The sequence below is a fragment of the Alexandromys fortis genome, unplaced genomic scaffold (assembly GCF_014885135.2).
Source record: "Alexandromys fortis isolate MF-2015 unplaced genomic scaffold, M_Fortis_MF-2015_v1.1 scaffold_112, whole genome shotgun sequence".
Lineage (NCBI taxonomy): Eukaryota > Metazoa > Chordata > Mammalia > Rodentia > Cricetidae > Alexandromys > Alexandromys fortis.
This window is the reverse complement of record NW_026068013.1, coordinates 2,009,806-2,030,524: the sequence shown is the minus strand read 5'-3', so window position 1 is coordinate 2,030,524 and position 20,719 is coordinate 2,009,806. Positions and strand designations below refer to the sequence as shown.

Below are 20,719 nucleotides of genomic sequence, written 5' to 3'. Positions count from 1 at the left end.
AGGGGCCTTCCTCCTTAGAAAACTACAACAAGGGACTGTCCTCCTTAGAAAACTACAGCAAGGGGCCTTCCTCCTTAGAAAACTACAAGGGGCCTTCTTTCTTAGAAATCTACAAACAAGAGGACTGTCCTCTTTCCTTAGAATCAGAGTCACAGTTCCAGGGTGTGCTGTACTTCCCAGGGCTGACCTAAGAAAAGAAAAAAGCAAAAACTTAGATATATATTTCACCCTATACAAACTCAGATTTATTTAATAGCTGGAACCATTTCTATAGATAATTGGGCATAAAAAAATTCACCAGAGGCAAGAAAGGTAGCTCAGTGGTTAAAACCATTTGTTACTATTGCAGAGGTCTGGAATTCATGTCCCAGCACTTATCTTTGGTGACTCTTATAATTTCAATTTCAGGATATCCAAAACTCTCTTCCAGCCTTCATGGGCATCTGCATATATGTGTACATACATACACAGAGACACACATATACACATAAATAAAGCATAATTTTAAAAAAAAGAATCCATTTGATATAGTTGAAATTAATTGTTAGAAAAACTAAAACTACTTCACATTTGTGGTCTAGAGTATTTAGACTCTGTAATATACCAGAAAGAAATGAGTGGGTAGGAAAAATTTCGTGGGCTGGAAAGATGGACCACTTGGTAGAGTACCTTCCAGGAACACCTGGAGACCTGAATTTGAATATCCAGAAATTAAAGTTTCAGACCAGCTGAGTGGCAAGTACCTATAATCTCAGCACTGGGAAGGTGGAAACAGGAGCACCCCTGAGACAACAGCCAGCTAATTAAGTTATATCTCCAGGTACAAAGAGTCTGTCTCAAGGAACAAGTGATGGATGGAAATCTCCAACATCAGCCTCTGACCTTCATGTACTTGTGCCTGCATGCACAACTACACACACACACACACACAACAAAATGTAATATAAAAATCTAAAATATGGAACAAACATGGAACCCCATTTATCATAAGGGAGAATAAAAAGCAAAGAATGGCAGTGGAGTTACTATTCTGATTGTTTTCCTAAATTTGAAACAGAAATGCCTTGAACTTACCTCCTCTGGATCAACTGACCTATAGTAATAAAGGGTTTGATGGTGGTGCTCAACCTGGTTTTTATTGTAGACTCCCTTGAGATTGAGAAAAGCTTCCTGTTATACCACCAAAATATATGTATGCATACGCAAGATTTACCACAGAGAACATAAAACAGTGGAATGAGAAATCAGTTTGAAGGAAAATATAAAAACTAGAATTTCATGAGTGTGCAGTATAAATGCTTAAGGCGAATTTCAATGAGACATGTTCCAGAAGAGAAGACGAGGCCATAGTTTTACTGTTGCTTTTGCTCATGCGCCTTCTACACGAAGCTGATGAAGAGGCTCATCCTTCTCACCCCTGTTTCAGAGTGTTGAGATTGTGTGATTATTCAGTGGTTCAACACAAAGAGCCTGTGCTTTCTGCAAAATGCTTGTGTGATGCCCAGAGCTGTGATGGAGGCCTATTAATTAAAGTAACTTCTGCTCTTAAGCTCTCTCCCTCACTTTGCCAATGCTGCACGCAATTTCTGAATCAACTCACTCCTTTCTTCCAGTTACATCTAAAGCCAAGAGCTGGTGACAGTGCAGCCCACTTGAGTGTGTCATGCACTTAGCTTTTAAAACTTTAACTTATCAAGTTAAAGAGTATGAATTGCTTTTGTTTCCTTCAACTGTAAGAAACGCGTGTCTTGTCTTGTTACCCTTCAGTCTCTGCTCTGTCAGCTTCGTGGTCTGTGGGAGCTGTCAGATTGTGTGTGATTTTATGCAAACCTTTCTTTGGAAATTTTCTTCAGGTCAGCAAAGAATGGTACACAGTATAAATTTTAGAATCCAGCAGCCTCACTTTAAAAATCTACCCAGTCATTTTAGTCACTCTGCTATGGATTTCCTTCTTCTTCCACATGAAATGAGTAAAATTATATGGCTTGAAGTTCTTGTAAAAAATGAAATAAGTTAATGTAGGGGTTGGTGATATGGCTCAGTGGTAGGGTGGCTGCCTTGCATGTGCAAGGTCCTGTGATCTCCAGCATGACCAAGTATGTTAATATAGAAAAGCACGGTCTAAACCTTTTATCAAGCGAAAACTTAATTATCGTTATCAGAGAACACCTTCTACTACTATGTTCTTTAAAGGCATATGTGTTGTGGTACTCAATTTTTTCATCTATAAGATTAGATGGTTCAAGCACAGCCTAGCATTTTCTTCAGGTTGCATTATTGAGTACCTGATACTGACAAACACTAAACTAAATAGCTTTTATTGAGTTGTTGATAAGACAAGGAAAGCAGGCTACAAATTCAACAGGAAGAGCTGATAGTCAAGCAAACAACAAATCAAAGAGTCTTTCTGAAGTCAGGTCTCTGCCACTTGAAGAATGTCCCTGAAAGACTTAGGTAATGGATGCTAACAAAACAGAACTTTTTTATCAGAAAGGTAGTCTGAAGATATTTGGCTCATATTGGAGCTCTAAGTGTTAGAGGAAATGAAACACGGAGGAAGAGCCACGTGATGCCTTCCACAGTAAAAGTGATCTGTCAGACTGAATTATAATCAAAGAACCATATTAATATCTCATTGGTGATTCACTCTATCAACACTGGTTGTCAGAGACTTCTCATTCATTTCCGGGCCACTCAGTCTCAAAACGACCGCACAAAAACTATTAATTAAATCACTGCTTGGTCTATTAGTTTATGCATATTTCTAGGTAGTTCTTACATCTTAAATTAACCCACTTCTATTCATCTGTGTATTGCCACATGGCTATGGCTTACCATCAAGTTTCCAGCTTGTCTTTCTGCTCTGGGGGCTATGAGGCATTTCTCTAACTCTGCCTACTCTCTCTGTATATCTCTTTAAGCCTGGCTTTACTCTGTTAAGCCACTGCCAACAGTAGCTTATTTATTAACCAATGGCAATAAAACATTCACAACATATATCACCTCCCACATCACCTCCCATATTCTGTATAAATAAAAAGAAAACTTTTAACTTTAACATAGCAAGATTACATATAACAAACAAGAATGAAGCAAGAATTATAGTTCTAATATTTATATCTACTTTATTATTACTAAGGAACACTGTAACTATTCTTCAACTCAATCCACACACCAGAAGGATATAATATTACCTAAGTAAACATGAAGTGCTTTGTAAACAACTTCCAAAACACTAGAATTGACAGAGACATCTCGCTACCTGGACAGTCACCCAAATTTCTTCTGTAACATTGCAGGCACCCATCTTCAGCCTTCTGGTTTATAGTATCCGGCAGACGATTCCATGAAACAGGAAATTTCAAAGACATTTCCACCTATATTGGCAGTTTATCAGTCACTTTCTTCTATATCTTGCAGAATGTCTAGCAGACTCTTTCATGAAGCAGGAACCCCAAAGAACTGTCTTACCTTTAGGCAAGTTCAGCAGTCATTTCTCGGTGGGTTCTGCATGCCCAGTTTATACAGCATAACATCAAGCAGTCCAGGCAAGAGCAGTTTCTTTCCCAAATGGTTAGCAAACTCCATAAGGAACCTCTTTGATGCCTGCCTTCCTGTTGAAGCAATTGGTACTACTGGAAGCAGATGTGTCTCATTCTCAGGAAGAGTCCTAAGATCTTGTGTTGTTGTTGTTGTTGTTGTTGTTGTTTGAGAAAGGGTTTCTCTGTAGCTTTGGAGCCTGTTCTAGAACTAGCTCTTGTAGACCAGGCTGGCCTTGAACTCAAAGAGATCTGTCTGTCTCTGTCTCCCAAGTGCTGGGATTAAAGGCATGCACCACCACTTCCTACTTTCTAAGTTCTTAAAACATTTTAAATGTCATATTCTGTAGTTTTGAAAGGTTTGAAGAATAACTATCCATCTGCAATATATTTCTGTACATCTAGAAAATCTAACTAACATGAGTACAAGCTTGACTATTATAGATACTATCTATTAACATACATTTCTTAATTAAACATTACATTTTTAAATGAGCTACACAAACACAATACCTTAATAAAGAGCAGAAATATGCATATAATGAAATTGATCTTAAATTTGTATCAGTAAACAAAGATCCATAGCAATGCAAAGCATTCATATCTGTAGCATATCTGCTCACCAAAGTATTTATCATTTTCTCTCCAGGAATCATAATCCCCCAGAATTATTCAATAACATTCATGATCACTTCATTTGTAAACAGCCCTAAACTGAAAGAAACCTCAACATCGAACCACACATGAATGGTGGATTAAATTATGGTACCTGTGCACACTAGACAAAAAGTCAACCATAAAAGGAATTCGTTATTGACTCTTAGAGCAGCAAGAATAAATCTCAACTTGGTTGTACTGAGTAAATAAAACTACAAAAAAGTGAATGTTTAGACCTAGTGTGTAACACAAAGTGATTTCTTCCTTAACATGTTTGAGGCCCTGAGCTCCCGGTAACATACATTGAGAGGAGCACAGTAAGCCTTCTGGGTGATGCATATGTTTATTCTCTAACTATAATATTATTGGCATGACTGTGCATCTACACATAGGAACTTTCCAATGTGTGTCAAATATACAAGCTTCTGGTCTGCCTTTCATAGTTCAATGAAGGTATTGGGATAGCTGACGGTTCTGTGCTGTTTTGAGGAACCAGGTTGTATTCACACTACACCAATATCTGTATGATTTTCTGTCTCATCCTCTCTCGTCTTGTGTTGTACTGTGCTCTTTTTGCTGTCATCTTGGAACTGGCCATTTGATTCTTCAAGACTTCATGATCCTTCTGACCTCATGACTTTGATGACTGTCTCTCCTCTGTTCTCACACATTGCTCTCAAATGAAGAATAATAAGTTACATATATTATCTAACTAATACTTCAAAAGAACTAGTTTGGTTTTATTATGCTAGTCTTATAGTTTAAAAAATTAAGTAGTTGCTTGAAATCAAACGTGGAAGATATGTATATATGGCAGCAAATTAAGCCCAATGCTTTCTCCCTGGAAAGCTTATACTACTAATAAATTATGAAAGCTTCTAAGAAATGATATGCTCACTGCTATAATATGTAATATAATATAATCTGGTGGAGAAGCCCAGGAACTCAAGATACTTCTGAAAATAGAAGAGCAGCAGCCAGCTAAAAGCTAGCGAAGAATTAGCAGCCTTGATCATCATGAATTCTGCTCAAAACAAGCATGAACTTGGAAGGCAGTCCTGCACAGCAGGCAGACAAGATCCTACCCCATCATACCTTGAACATTTAGAACATTTTAAACAATGAATCCACCTAGGCTATCCATCCTTCAGCTTCTAAATAAGGAAAGAGGCGATCAAAGGTGCTTTTGCTTTCAAGTCTGTCATCATGTGCTATGGAGCAAAGGAAACTCACAAGTACTTTCTGCTCAACAGCACGAGGAACTATTGACAGCTTTTTCTTCTTTTAGTAACTGGTGCTCAAACACACCATTTTTATTTCTTTGGCTTATAATTTTTGGTCTGTAAAATGAGCTTTGACTAGCCTAGTTACACATTCTACTCTAAAATCCTGTGTCACAGAAATGCGTTTTACCATCTGTGCATATGGCTGTGTAGTCGACACCATGTCCCTATCCCTCTTTCTCTCTAGACACTCTTCTCCCTTCAATATTTTACCATGTTAGCTGGCCCCTAAAAGCCTCACCAGCATGGGGTGGGAGGAGACACAGCAGCAGGAGATTAGAGTGATGGAGAGAGATGCTTGCGTCATTGTGCTCTCACTTACTACAAGGATGCTATTGCTAAAGAGGAAAGGACAACAAATTTAACTGAGGATGTGAGGGAACCTAAACAGGAAGCACTACAAATGCAACTTGTGCTTGAAAAATACATGTAATGAGTACATTTGAGCTGACTTTTATGGGGAAATTAGGTTAAAGAAATCTTAAGCATAAGTGTCAAATACACGGCATCTGTGACCTTACAAGAATTGAAAGACATCCCTCCTATCCCTCCTTCTTCTCATTCTCTCACTTCTATGCACAGATACAGTTAACAATAAATTTTCTTCTTTTATTGTTTTTGTTTTACCCTTTTTTTTTAGTATTCTTTAGAGGCCTATTTGTTTTTTCTTAAGAGAAAGAAAGGTTTTGGATTGGATGGGAAGGGTAGTGGGGAGGAAAGCAGAGGAGTTGAGAGAGGGGAACTGTGAACAGGATATATTGTATGGGAAAAGGCATTTTTTTATAAAAAAAAGAAATAGAAAAAAGACATTGAGGTGTTAAAAATAAAATAAAAAAAATTTCAAAAGTAGATGAAGAAAAGAAAAGGGAAGGAAAGGAAGGGGAAGAAATACAAGGACTCAGGACAGAGAGGGAAATGGGAAGGCAGGACTGTAGGGAAGGAAGAGATTCTTTAAAGGGAAAAGCCTCATCACTGACAGGGCTTAGATAGCGGGCATGTCCGAGGTTCTAACTGAACTGTGGATACTACTGAGAAGCTATGATGTCATGAAAATGTTCTGTCATCATTAGAGGGATGCATTTCTTATTTAATAGTAGTATTAGTGCAGTATTTATGGGGCATGGGGAAACTCAGAGGCAGTGCATAGGTTTGAGGAAGGAGGTCATTCAGGGTGTGCTCTACAAGGGCAGGCCTTGTCCCACAGCCATCCTCTCCTCTCTACTTGCTGGATGCCTTGAAGTGAGCAGGTTTTCTACTTCACTTACATCTCCAGGATGTTCTGCCTTTCCACAGGCTCTAAGCAATAGAGCCAGTCGGTCATGGAGAAAAGCCTCTGACAGTAAGCCAGCTTAAGCCTTCCTCCTTTCAAATCGATTCTCTCAGTCATTACAACAGTCATCTGTCATTACAACAGAATGTGACAGACACAGTCACTAAACAATATGGCAGCATCAAAACAAATCCTCTTCTTAGACAAGCAGTCTATTTAGAAAGGTGTACGCTAGCTGTGCAATAGGAGAACCAAGATGGAAATGAAAGTAGCCATGGTGTTTTGGAAGTAAACATGCACATCTCACTGTTAATAGTATGCCTGCTAGCCAGGGCCCTGGATGATGGAAGAGAGAATTTGATGGCTTAACAAGACAAACCCAGTCATTAGTTGTAGGTGAGAACAAATCCATGCATAGAATCTAGAGATCTGAGCTTGTTGAGCTTCATATCAAGTAATATGCTGCTTTGCCATTCTCAAATCACCTCCTACAAACTTTCTTCTCCCCATTTCTTTACTACCCAATTCCAAGTTCAAGTAAGCCTTACACAAAATTAATCCCCGAATCAGAATATCCATAAATGGAGCAGTCAAATAGTAACAAGAGAGGGGAGAAGATAATGAGGCTGGAAATATTAATTTAGTCTCCAATTATTATTTAAGTAATTATGTGTGTGGTAGCCAGACATTGTGATGTAAATCTCATTTATTAACTGTTTTGTCTTTTCCAAGTTAAAAAAAAAAAGGTGAAGATTTACATTTTAAATCAGATTTTAGTTAAACAGCACTGCTATTCAGTGGATGAATAGCGTAGCATTCAAAATCTTCATCCTCACTAGTAGACTAATGGTCCAAAGCACAGGTATGCTCATATATAATCTCTTAAAAGAAAGATCTGTTACTTAATATGTTGGTTCATTTCAGATGTCCCCTTAACCTAATCTAGCATCACCTAGGAGAGAAGTTTCAGCAAGTAGCTGTACAGATCAGGTTAGCTGTAGGCATGTCTGTGTCTTATTGATTGTGTTAATTTGTGTGGAAAGCCCCCATCCTCTGTGCGCGGCTCCTTTGCCTATACAGGGGATCCTGAACTGTGTAAGTACTGAAAACAAGCGGTGTACTGAGAATCATACATTCATCCTCTCCACTCTCAGATGTGGATGTAACTACCGGCTTCGAGTTAGAACCTCTCTCCTATGATGAACTGTGACCTAGAGCGTAAATAAACATTTTCCCACACCTTGTCTTTGTCAGGGTAACTTATCGCAACAACAGAAAGGAAACTAGAACATTGCTTATCAGCGAGAATGCATTCATCTTAAATCAAGAGCTGAAATACTACCAGTAACTGATATACATTTATTTCTCTAAAAAAAATGAACTTTGAAGTAATACATCTCTTCTGTTGCATTAAGCTTTATTTTAGTTGATAAAATCTAAATATTTTCAAAATATTAACAGTCTGTGAAAATTATAGTAATTTAGAGAAAATTCAACAGCTTATAATTTTGGTGCAAGAAATACAGAGTTTTGTATACAAAAATATAATTTTTGCTTTCAAATACATGGTTTGTAATATATGTGTAATAGGGATACAATGGAATAAGCTCACCATCTCCTGGTCTGAAAATAACAAGCACTTTCCAAACAATTAATAGAACTTTACATCATTCATCTTGAGGAATTGTTTTAACTTTTGTTGTTTGGTTTTTTTTTTTTTTAGACAGAGTTTCTCTGTGTAGCTCTGGATGTCCTGGAACTTGCTCTGTAGACCAGGTTAGCCTCAAAGTCACAGCGATCCACCTGTCTACGCCAACCGAGTACTGGCACTAAAGGCGTGCACCACCACACAATTGATGTAATTCTTTAATAAAGATTTATTTCATTTTGAATTATGTGCATATAGGCAAGTATGAGTGTGTGAGTGAATGTGTGTGTGTGTGTGTGTGTATGTGTGTAGCCATGGCATGCGGAAGAGCATGTCATTTCTCCTGAAGCTAGAATTACAGGCACCTGTGAGCTCCCTGAAATAGGTGCTAGGAACTCAACACAGGTCTCTGTGTGGCAATAAGTGCTGTTAACTGCTTAGCCATCACCCCAAACACAGACTGCATAGCTTCTACAGCCTCTGTATTTTCCATGAATTTCAAGTAGTAACTGTCTACATGATGTAGAAGACAAATGTCTCCATTCTTTGTCTTGATACTGAGTTGATCTTCCTTCTTACTTCTTTCAAATCAAGACTGAACTTTAGTGTAAACCATGTGACATTTTTAAACTGGTATCATTATTCATTATAGTACCTTTTAAGCATTCTAGAATTTTTTTTATCAATTGTTATGAAGTTCAAAGTTTTAACTAACTGTCAGCCCTGGGTGATAAACAATACTGAACATGCATTCTAAAATAAAATGAAGTATTGTTCCGGCTTGGTGGGAGCCTAGCCAGTTTGGATGTTCACTTTCCTAGACATGGACGGAGGGGGGAAGACCTTGGACTTTCCACAGGGCAGGGAACCATGACTGCTCTTTGGATTAGAGAGGGAGGGGGAGAGGAGTGGGAGGAGGGGGAGGAGAGTAGGGGGAGGGGAGGGAAATGGGAGGCTGGGAGGAGGCAGAAACTTTTTTTTCTTATTCTCAATAAAAAAAAAATGAAGTAATTCAACTAAACCGAATTTAGGCATTATTATTTAATCTTCACAAGTCAGTATGATATAAACATGATGTAAGCTGTTGTCATGATTTGAGGATGTAATTCTGGGGATTTAGATCAGTATCATCTAAAACACAAACCTTGCTTCAGCATTTCAATCTGTTTGTGTGAATTGCTGTACTGGGGAAATAATGAGTCCTAGTTCACAAGCATGGAAGGGAGAAAATGACCAAAGTGCTAATTAAATCTGAAGTGCATAAATTCCCAGAATGATAAACACATTGGGGAATGTGGTAATTCCAAATGCCAGCCTCATTTGCACTGAACTTCTAAAACTTTTAATAATGCTTTAATTTTTCACCTTTATAGAAAACTGAAGGCTCACTTTTACCAAAGGTCATGCAGGAGCCCAGTTGCAGACTGGAGCATTACATTCCTGTGCTTCTGAGTCTAGTGTGAGCAGCCTGGTTAGCAGGCCACGTCCTGCTAACCCAGCGTGGTGCTGGGGAAGCCACTAATCACCTCTCAGCAGCACACAGTTGCTTTTCTGTCTGTACTTGTCCTCTTCTATGTTTTCATGCTGTTTCTCTTTCTGTTTGATTTTTGAGGTCACTTTTGGTATAAGGTGGAATACCTTAGCTTGGTAGTAAAATCTGCCTGAGTGATATTAGAGCATCAGGTAATAAAGCTGAATTTGGGGGTCACCTTTCTCCACCACTTTAAAATTAACTGTCAAAAACTATCACAAAAAAAAGTAACTTGAAAGTTTCTTCATCTTTTGGATAAAAGAAGATTTTAAGTGTATTTATTACATCAAATCATAAAGAGGAGAAATCATCTACCACTTCATATTTTCAATAGGGCTCCTTCTTCTTACTTATTATCTATCGCCTTAGAGAAGGTTTGGACTCCCTTGGAAGTTCTTGCCATTTATTTTGTGATGAAACAGGAACAAACCTTTTTAATACTTTTCAGAATAGCTATTCTTCCAGACGGAAGCCTGCGGATCCTAAATGCTTCTAAAGCAGATGAGGGAAAATACATTTGCCAAGGAGAGAACATCTTCGGTTCTGCAGAGATTATAGCTTCACTGTCTGTCAAAGGTAAGATAACAGGTAACATTCCCGATGTTCCACAGCCACTGCTTCCTAGCCTCAACATCGGGGGAGAAAAGTAAATACAATTGCATGTATATGTCTTTGCATTGATTGGTGTGAATGTCTTGGTTTAAAAGTTTGTTAAAAACACAGAACTAATATAACCAAATTTTCACTTCCATCACTTAAAGAATTAAAACAAAGCAAGGAATGTTGGTTCACACCTTCAACACCAGCATTTGGGCTGACATTGCTTAGTGATAAAACTCTGGTGGAATGGCAAGCAGAGAGATGGTCCAGCAGTTAAGAACATTTAAGGGCATTAACCAGGTCCTATTTCCAGCATCAAGTCAGGACACACACACATGCACAAACACTAGGCAAGAGAATTACTGTGACTTTAAAGCCAGCCCGAGCTAAAGTGGAAAAACATGTCACAAAAATATAAATAAATGAACACACAAAGCCCAAAAGGAGTTCACTATTTGTAGAAATTACAATATCTTCCTTAGAACAAAATTAATAAAAGAATAAATATATCTATGAATTTTATTCACGATAGCAAAATTTAAAGAATGTTATAAAAATAAAAATTTGCTTCACCACCTGGACTAGGGTAGCCCGATGACAGAGCAATTGCTTCATATGCCTGAAGCCTTGAGTTCATTCTCTGACATTTCCCCCTCTACAGAAATAATTTTCACAACAACTAAAAATGTGCATTTGTGGTTACTTTACCCAGGGATTGGGGCAGAGCAGGGTAACAGTAAGAGACCCCATCCCAGTGAGTGAAGACATGCACCTAAAGTCACCTGTGCCACAGCTGTTCAGAGATATTCACAGGTACATGTCTTCAATGCCTTCATTTCTGTGTGGAAGTCAATCTTACTGCCTATAGGCTTACTAATTCCCTAGGTCTAAATGAACTTTATTTCAGGTCAATGACATTGTTTGAAATAATTTAGCTATTTTTAAAAATGGATGTGGGGGCTGGAGAGAAAGATCAGCAATTAAGAGCTTTTGCTACTCTTGCAAATTTCCTGAGAGCCATGTTCAGTGGCTGGTAACTCCAGCTCTGGGAACTCTGATGTCCTCTTGTAGTCTCCATTGGCAACTTAACTAACAAGCACACAGAGGGTAAACATCAAAATAAAATCTTTAAAACAGTTTTTAAACTCTTATTTTGGGTAGCAAAATCCCATCAATTAGCAAAGTGGTTTTGTAACCACTGAATTATGAAGTAACTGTTTCTTCATTATACATCGATTACATAGAAGTCATACTTGGCCTACAAAAACAGGGGGGGAAAGTTTAGGTTTGGAAAATTAAGAAAAGTTTTGGAGATGGCTAGTGTGACTCACAACTGGTATTATAATTAATGCTAACAGATTCTTCACTGGAGATACAATTTGGTTCACCTTGTTCTACCTTAGAAATAAAATCATTACTCAAATAGTCAAAACTACAATAGGAGAAAAGGCAAACATCAAGGTAAGAACAGAATATAATTATTTCAAATATTTCTATGCTTATCAAACATTAATGGCATTCAACCTAGTGGCCCAGTCTTTGTCCTGGTCTCCCTGTATACTAGCCTATCTTCTGACCAGATGGTGATGGAACCAGAAACCTTTTGTCAATGATAAAGATTCTCCCTTAACTGTGAATAAAATGGGAAATAGGTTGCTCAAAAAACGTTATCTCCACAAACCTTCAACTACAGTACACTGCCTGTGCTGTCTGATGAAGCCATAACTTAGACTATCATACATGGCATCACCTCAAGAGGATTCAGCTTTAGCGTCGCACTCTTGCCTTCAGCCTGTGCTTTTCTCAAAACTGCTCTCAAGGGTGCTAGGTATGAAAAGACCCCTCAGACAGCTAGAAGTATTGTTTTCTTGTGGGAGGATTCACTCACAAGCAATAGAGTTTAGAAGAAAATAATGCCCTTGCTAAGTCCCATGTTTGTACCTAAGACTGTAGGACAGAGAAAACAAAAACCTTTTACTTTCTTCATGACACATTACAGTCATTTAGTCTTAATCATTAGGTGCATAATCAATGCCATTTTATTCGTTCAACGTTCCTCTGAGTCCATAAAATAATATGAAAAATGTCAGTTTTGAAATTCAGTTGTTACCAGTAAGCAGTTAGGATATTCTTGCTGCAATAAAACCTTGGCCACTCAGCTCTTTAAAGGTTTTATATAGTTAAAACAGCCACAAAGTATCAAAAATTATATTTCATAATTATACAACTAGTTCCTCTTTTATGCCTCCTCCCAGTTCCTAACAGGTTTTTTCCAGCATAAAGCAAGTCCAATACTCCATTGGGAGAGTAATTTGGAGGGAGTTAAGATGCCGAATCCATAGTATTTTGGCCTTTGATAATACAGTTGAAGACACAAATCAAAATCTGATGCATGTATCTGCAGCAGCTGTACATGTTCCATGTTTAAGTTTTCTCTACAGTTGATGATGTCCTGGGAAGTGATTATACTAATGCATGTGTTTTTACCACAATAGAACCCACAAGGATAGAGCTTACTCCTAAAAGAACAGAGTTAACTGTCGGAGAGAGTATTGTCCTCAACTGCAAAGCCATTCACGACTCTAGTTTGGATGTCACTTTCTACTGGACACTAAAAGGACAACCTATTGATTTTGAGAAAGAAGGTGGACATTTTGAAAACATCAGGGCTGTAAGTTTATATACTTTTTTTTCTTGAGTAGTAATTGCATGTGTTTTGACTCAAATGTAAAAATGTTTTCTCTATAAAGTGCCAAAAAGAGCATAGAGAAAATCCCATGCTATTAAAACAATTACTTTTTTCTACTATTTTGTCATGTAAAACTGAAAATATTATTTCAATTCCCAGCAGGAACTTTCCAAATCATTAGTATGTGAGACTGGTTTCCTCACCTTTGCTAAATTAGTTTAGTGATAGCATAAATATTTCCATGTTGTTTCTAGAAGTCATATTGCTATATAAAGTAACTACTCTACTATTTAAATATTTGTTTGCTGTAACTATAATAAAATAAATGAGTCTTCCCTGCTCCTTAACAAGTAGTGAAAATTTTGGAGGCTCACCAGTTTGTCGGAAGCTATAAAGGTTAAACCCACAACACATAGTCATACATGTTTACTAGCTTCCAATAAATGTTCATGGACATATATCTTTCTTGTCTGTCCAATCTTTGTATTTTAGTAATATTTAATATTAAATATCTGATAGTAATCAATCAAATAGAGTGATAAATTATGCGCACTGCATAGTACAGACTACCTCGGTTTTTGAACTGCATAAAGAAGTGAGAGAAAGTCACTGCTCCACACATTCATTGAGACATGAAAGAGCAGTTTAGTGAGAGAGCGAGAAAGGCCAGGGAACAAATGGTAAGGGTGGTGATATGGGCCATGATTTTCTTTCTATATTGACTAACAAGTTTGTCCCAACTACACTTTTCTCTAAAAACATAATATTAAATGTTATTCTTAATATTAGGGTGTTGTTTCTTTAAAAATACTTTTAGAAACTTTAAAAAGTAAAAATGATAATGAATTCAAATGGTGAATGTCACCTTGCATTGGACTTAGCTTAAACTAATTCTGTGATATCAAGGAAGGAAAATGTCTTAAAGCTAAAGTTAGTAATTCTTTGGACGGAGCTCAACTCCATCCCTTGTCAACTACAGGTGCTTCCTAGAGCTGTCTTCTTACAACAGGAAGTGAAAACAGGACCAGATAATTTCTGCAATTCTTCTCAACTTAAATTCCAATCAAATCCTTTCCTTTAGAAGGGGGAAATCGACTTTATTGCATTTGCCAATATGACATAAATTGAACACTTTCATCCAAGTTACCCCAGCTTACTTTGCACCTAAGAGGGGAGACTCTATGTCAGAAGCATGTTCTAACTGAATTTCTAAATGTCTTATTTAGTGACCAATTGTAGTTGGTTAAGTTGTATATAAGATATTTAGATCGTACCAAGTTCATTTTTTTACAACTTGGGTGGGATTTCTCTTCCTCTGATTTGACTTAATTATACACTCCTAACATTTTTTAATCACATCATTAAACAGAACTCAAACTATTACCTATACAAAAATAAACTGATAAAATATGTTTTCTCAGGATTAGCTGCAAATATTCATTTTAACAATAATCATATAAAGTAAAATATTTGAAATGATCAATGGCTTTCTACGTAGAAGCATGCCCTAAATTTTAAATTAACAATAAACAAATTGATGGACTTGAAAATGTTATAAGATAAAAGAATTTTGGGTGCTGCCTCTTAGGTGTGACCATTTTGGGCTGATATCATTTCTATAAATTAATATCTTTGGTGTTTTTCATGAATGCCTGATCCATGCTCTTTGTGTGTGTACACAATCTTTTCCTTAAGAGATGCAAAACTGGCCCCTTGCTCTATGCCAGCCTTGTGCAGAGTCATAAGCCATATTATAATTAATTTTTGGAGTGAAAAAAAAAAACTCTCTAGCTTTAAGGCAGTGTAAGACTTGTGTTTTAACATATTGGAAATGATTTCTAGAAATAGGTGTGCTTAAGACATTTTGTAGAAGCAAAGCTGTGAAATGTAAAAGGAATTGCTCGTCACAAATCCCTCGAGTATTTAAGACCCTGGTTTGTGTTAAGGATATAGGCGGCATGAGGTTCCCCGTTGCCCCTGCTTCCCTGCAGGTTTATGTCTGGACAGCACTGGTGCTTTGGAGTGGTTTGAAATGCTATCAGTAAGAAGGCTTTGAGAGGCCCTGTGAGCTGTTGCAGACCTCTCCCAGGGAGGCTGACGGGGAGACCCTGGAAGCCAGGGATGCAGGAAGATGAGTGTGGTTACTAGGTCTGCTCGGAATACCAAAGCCCAGGCTTAGAGATCATCTGGAGATAGAACATTAAGGATCCTAGGAAAGGCAAGTGGCACCTGGAAGAACACAGAGCAAGTCCTTGACTGAAGCTCTGGGTGCTGCTACCTGCACCTGCTGCTACTACCTGCTGATGCTGGCAGTGGGTGACAAGGGCAGGGCTGAGGGCAGTGAGTTAGAAAAGAAGGAAAGAGTGCCTTAGAATATTTTACTCACTAGGATAAAGTGAGCCAGCCAAACCTCAAGCTGAAGAGTGGGGCGATCTCACCGATAATATTTAGCATCTCCACTGATACAGAAATACATCCTAATAGTGATAATAACCCTTCAACTCATTCATTTATGAGTTCTGTATTTTTATATGAATTTGTAGCTAAATCCTTGTGTGGGACTTTTTCAAAATATCTGCATATATTGTTTGTGCCATGTCTTACATAGACAGTGGCTTTAGGAGTGCATTTAAAAATATCTGCATATATTGTATGTGCCATGTCTTACATAGACAGTGGCTTTAGGAGTGCATTTAAAAATATCTGTATATATTGTATGTGCCATGTTTTACATAGACAGTGGCTTTAGGAGTACATTTAAAAATATCTGCATATATTGTATGTGCCATGTCTTACACAGACAGTGGCTTTAGGAGTGCATTTCAAAAGAATAAGTGGAAATTGATGGAATTGTTCCAATTCCATAATGAACAACAAGATTGCTCTGAAAGCAATGGAACACTTCTGTTTTGCTTGCTCTCTTTCCTGAGGCCTTGTTTTAGAAACCTGGTAAGCTGGCTGATTTGGGGTGAGTCTATTACCAAAGACATCACTAGAAGGGGCCAGTCTATCCCTAAATATTTCATCAAATTCTACTCAATTTCTTTTGACTAATAATATAAATAAATGGAATGGGGCAAATAAGTAAATTTGTTCTTAAAATGATGGGGGGGGGGTAAACGGCCGGCAATTAGAATTAACCAGACTAGCTTTAATATAAAATATTCAGCTTTAATAAAGGAAGAAGGGGAGCTTACAAAGCCAGCATTCCAGCGGAGTGCAGGAAAATGAAGAGGAAGCGGGGAGCACACCCTCAAGATTTATCTGTATTCTTTGCCCCCAAAGGGAACACACCCAAAACTGAATGTGATTGGTGGAGGTTCCCCATCATCAAAAAATATTCAATGCTAAGTGATGTTGTTAACCGATAGTTAAAATATAACCCTTCACCCCTAAGAGAGAACAATGCAAGTACATAGAGAAGACTAGGTCTGGTATAACATGGTGATTTAAGCATGCAGCTGTCTGAAAGGGTTGTTATCTGAAAAGCTAATTGGGTGGGCAGGGTTTCACCCGGTGCCTACGGAAAACTGCTTCATTTCAAAGAGCGAACATGTCAAGCAACAGCTAAAAGGCAGAATGGGTTAAACCATGTCTTCAGAGCAAAGAAGAACCAGTGATCTACACAGTGCAGTGAGGGTTTGTAGTTGACAAGAAGTCAATACTCATTGAGTAACTTTAAGAGAAAGTAGCAAAGACAACATTGTTTAAGACATCAATCACATTTTTAAAAAGTATATGGAGCTAGGATATAGACTTCATTCAAATTTTGAGGGGGAAATAAAGAAATTGAGGAGTCACACTTTTCTAGGCTACATAAGTGAATTCTAAATTGGTTAGAAGTAGACTTAAAAACCATAGTATATTGACTCTACTTTAAAGTTTACCCTTACTGTATTCTTTGGTTGCCCAATATTTTCCCAACCTTTGTCTAAAACTCATGAGAAATGAAAATAGAATCATTGATCCCTGCCTTTAACAAGTATACAGATTGTGCAGCTCATTAAGTAACTCAAGAAAAGTATGACCATAAAATAAACAAAGAAAAAAATTGTGGCTAGGGGTGGGGGCACATATATATAATCCTGGCACTTAGGAGTTGGGGCTAAATGACTGTAAATTGGATTCCTGCCTCCATTTAATGAGATGTTATTTAAAGAATTGAAAGAATATTAATTGCTAATTTTTGTAATAGTCAAATGTTGGTGGAAACCAGACAAGAAAGAGGAATATGATCTTTTCTTATAGAGATAAATAAGAAAATAACTACCTATTGTTTGCCAATCACTAAGATACACACACACTGTTGATTCTCATAACAACCATATTAATTTATATTATTTGATGAAACACGTTGTCTATTCTACATGATACAGACTTTATAGGGCATCAATAAGACAGACAAAAAGAGAGAAAGAAAATCAAGGCTGGAGAAGGGATTCTGCATCTCAGTGCTTAGCAAGGACCTAGAGTTGACCCAAATGGTACCTGGCTCTTCTTTGGGTGGTAGCTAGGAGTGGTATTGGGATGAGTGATTTAATAACCCATTTCCCACGTCTGAGAATCATAACCATGCCTAATTTATATCCATGGGTTCTGCAGAGTTGTAGGTGAATAAAAAGCCATAATATAAAAGCCTTTAGTACCTAGTGGATTTTGCCTCAGATGAAAAGTTCCCACCACGTCCGTTTCCCTGGTACAAATGCCTCTGCTCCTTGTCTGTCTTTTGGGAAATGAGTATCTTAACTGAGTGAAAGCTTCAGAACAGAATGATTTCTTGATTGGACTATTCCATTTCTAGGAAGTATGACTGGAATTAAAGTCAATGAACTCCTCAGACATGCTGTTCAGGACAGCAGGGTATTAGGAACAACGCGAGGCTTTTGCTGGCGCCTCTTCATTAAATCAACATGTAGGAGTCTTGGAGGACTGCATCCCTAATCAGCACACTGATCAGCTGTAGCAGATCAATACAAGACACCCATTTTCTCTGACTAATTCTGGCCATTAGGAATATTCACACTTACAAATTAATCTGGGCCCCTGGATGTTCTCCTCTCCTCCGACGCTGTGGTCCAAAACTCAGTCTTCCTATCAGTGTAACATCTGCTCTTGGCTCTTTGTCTATATCTGGATCCTGGTAACCTGGGAGTCTACCAACTTTCTGTTTTCTCCAGCAGGCTTCTGACTATGGCATAATTGCTTCATGCCAGCTTTCCCCAATACCCTACAAAATGTTTAAGTGGAACAGAACACGAAATAACCACCAACTGATTTTCTAGGCAGCTGACATGGAAAGTGGCTATTTTCAAAGCGCTCAGAGTTTTTAGATGACCCCAAGTGGAGGGGTCTGCTCTTCCCACCTGTCTATGTTAAGAAACACTGCCTTGTCAGAGTAGGTATCAGTCCAGTGGGAGAGGAGGAATAGTAATGCCCATCTCCTCCAATGTACATGAATATTTCATATGATCATATATCAGCATTGGAACTTTAATCTAATGTCCTACAATTAAATCATTTTGAACTCTAGACCATAGAAGTGGAGTCTAACACATGCTTCATCACCTTTTTGTCTCTGTGCCCCAAAGACGCCCACAAACCAGCCACTCCCCCAGTGTTTGTTGAGGAAAGCACAAATAGGCACGAGTCACTTTTTTAGTTTCACGAATCCATCATTTCAGAGGTTCTAATGTCATTAGGACTAAAAGAAACAATTTTCTGTTAAAACAGAAAATTTGCAAACAGAATAGTTTATTTTCCTTTTCTCTTTTTCCTTCTTAACTAATTTTGAATAAAAAGCAAGGACATTTTCCCCTTTAACACAGTTTGTGGTCATTGGCCTCTAGGACAGTCCATAATTGGAACACTTTCTTTAATTCTCAGTGTGAGATCTGTACACAGAATACAGCCAGAAGCACAGTAAGACAAAAATACCATGCCAATGATGCAAAATATTAGACAAAATAGATAGGCTGACTATCTGCATTTTTAAACATTTTAAAAAACTGATAAAATCTGATGATAAATTCATCATATAGGAAAAGGTTGGCTTAGTCATCCAATAAAATCAGCACATTTTGCTCATTTAACTAAAGCTCACCTTGACTGGAGAGTTGGTTTACTGCTTAGGAACACATCTGTGCAAACATGAGCACCGAAGCTCAGACACTCAGCGTCCACATCAAAACAAAACAAAAACAAACAAACAGAATACAGGCATGACTGTTCATACCTAAAATCACAGCAGTGGAGAAATGCAGAGACAAGAGAATTGCCACCACTTTGGCTGACCAATGGCCAGCTACAGTTTCAGGAGAGATCTTTCTAAAGGCAGCAAGACTAGGTGTGGTAGGTAAGGGCATGTAATGTCCTCCTACGGTGACCAAAAGCATGCACATGAGCCAGCACACATGTGTGTTCACACAGAAACTGCATATTCACATACACACACACACACACACACACAAATAAACAAATTTAGTCCACCAACTGCATAGTCAGAACTGCATAGAATGGGAATAGTTACTGGGATCTCTGCAATGTTTTAGTTTTGTTTGCTTGGTGAAAGAAAGTTTTACTTGTGAACCTCGATGGCCTTGGCTCTATGGTCTCCGAGGGAGGCACAGACTTGCCCCATGGATTTTTAGGTCAGTATTTGGGGGTTGTAGAGAGTGATAAATGGACACTGGTCTTTCTCTTTAATCAGGGTTGCTATCATGGATTGTAAACTTCACACACTTAATAACCTCTAGTTTCTAAGCCCAGAAATTTATTTCTATAGACATAGGTATAGATTACGTCTATATATAGATAACAGACAAGTCCAGCTCCGTGTCTCTGAAATTTTCTCCTTTGCTGGTTGTAGTTTATGAATATAAAGCTCAAGCTGAATGTCTGTAATTCTGTAATTGTCTTGGCTTTGTTGCTTTCAGTGTGACTGAAGGATACATTTGTCTGGAAGAAGTTCTGTGTCTATTCTGTGACCCGAAATAAAGCCAGGAACTTGTTGTAGCTCTTTCTGGTGAATCTGCTAGCTTTGACACACGTTTATACACAGATTCATTTTTATCTTGTTTCTTATTCTCACCTAACTTGTCACTTTTCACATGAATGGACCTTGAAGAATAATCTGTAGGTCTTGATAATCAAGCATATTGATAATCAAGCATCTTCTCTACCACAGTCCAACAAAGAATTATCTTCACAAGACAATAAACTTTGTATAAATAACATATGTGCTATTATTTAGAAGAAATAGCCAAAGAAATACTTAAGAATGCTAATGGGCTCCTTATAACATGAAAACTCTCTTCTCACATCAAAGTTTCTTGTTGAAATTATGACCCAAATTACTATCATAGTCTACACTCTCATCCTCCCAGCATTTCAAATTGCACAGAAGAAACAAAATAGAACAAGAACTGATTAATAGGCTTAATTCACAAATCAGCATTTTCCAAACATGTCTTTTCTCTTCTCCCTCTCACTGCTCTTTTTGCCTG

General features: G+C 37.8%; 1 protein-coding gene across 1 annotated transcript in view; it reads left to right on the top strand.

Moving 5' to 3' along the window:
* The window catches only part of Cntn5 (contactin 5), a 656,861-nt gene that overhangs the window by 500,581 nt on the left and 135,561 nt on the right, over positions 1-20,719 (top strand). The window contains exons 12-13 of the mRNA XM_050162227.1: positions 10,377-10,504; positions 13,024-13,199. Coding sequence (XP_050018184.1) covers positions 10,377-10,504; positions 13,024-13,199 — 304 coding nt within the window. The remainder of the gene's footprint in view (positions 1-10,376; positions 10,505-13,023; positions 13,200-20,719) is intronic.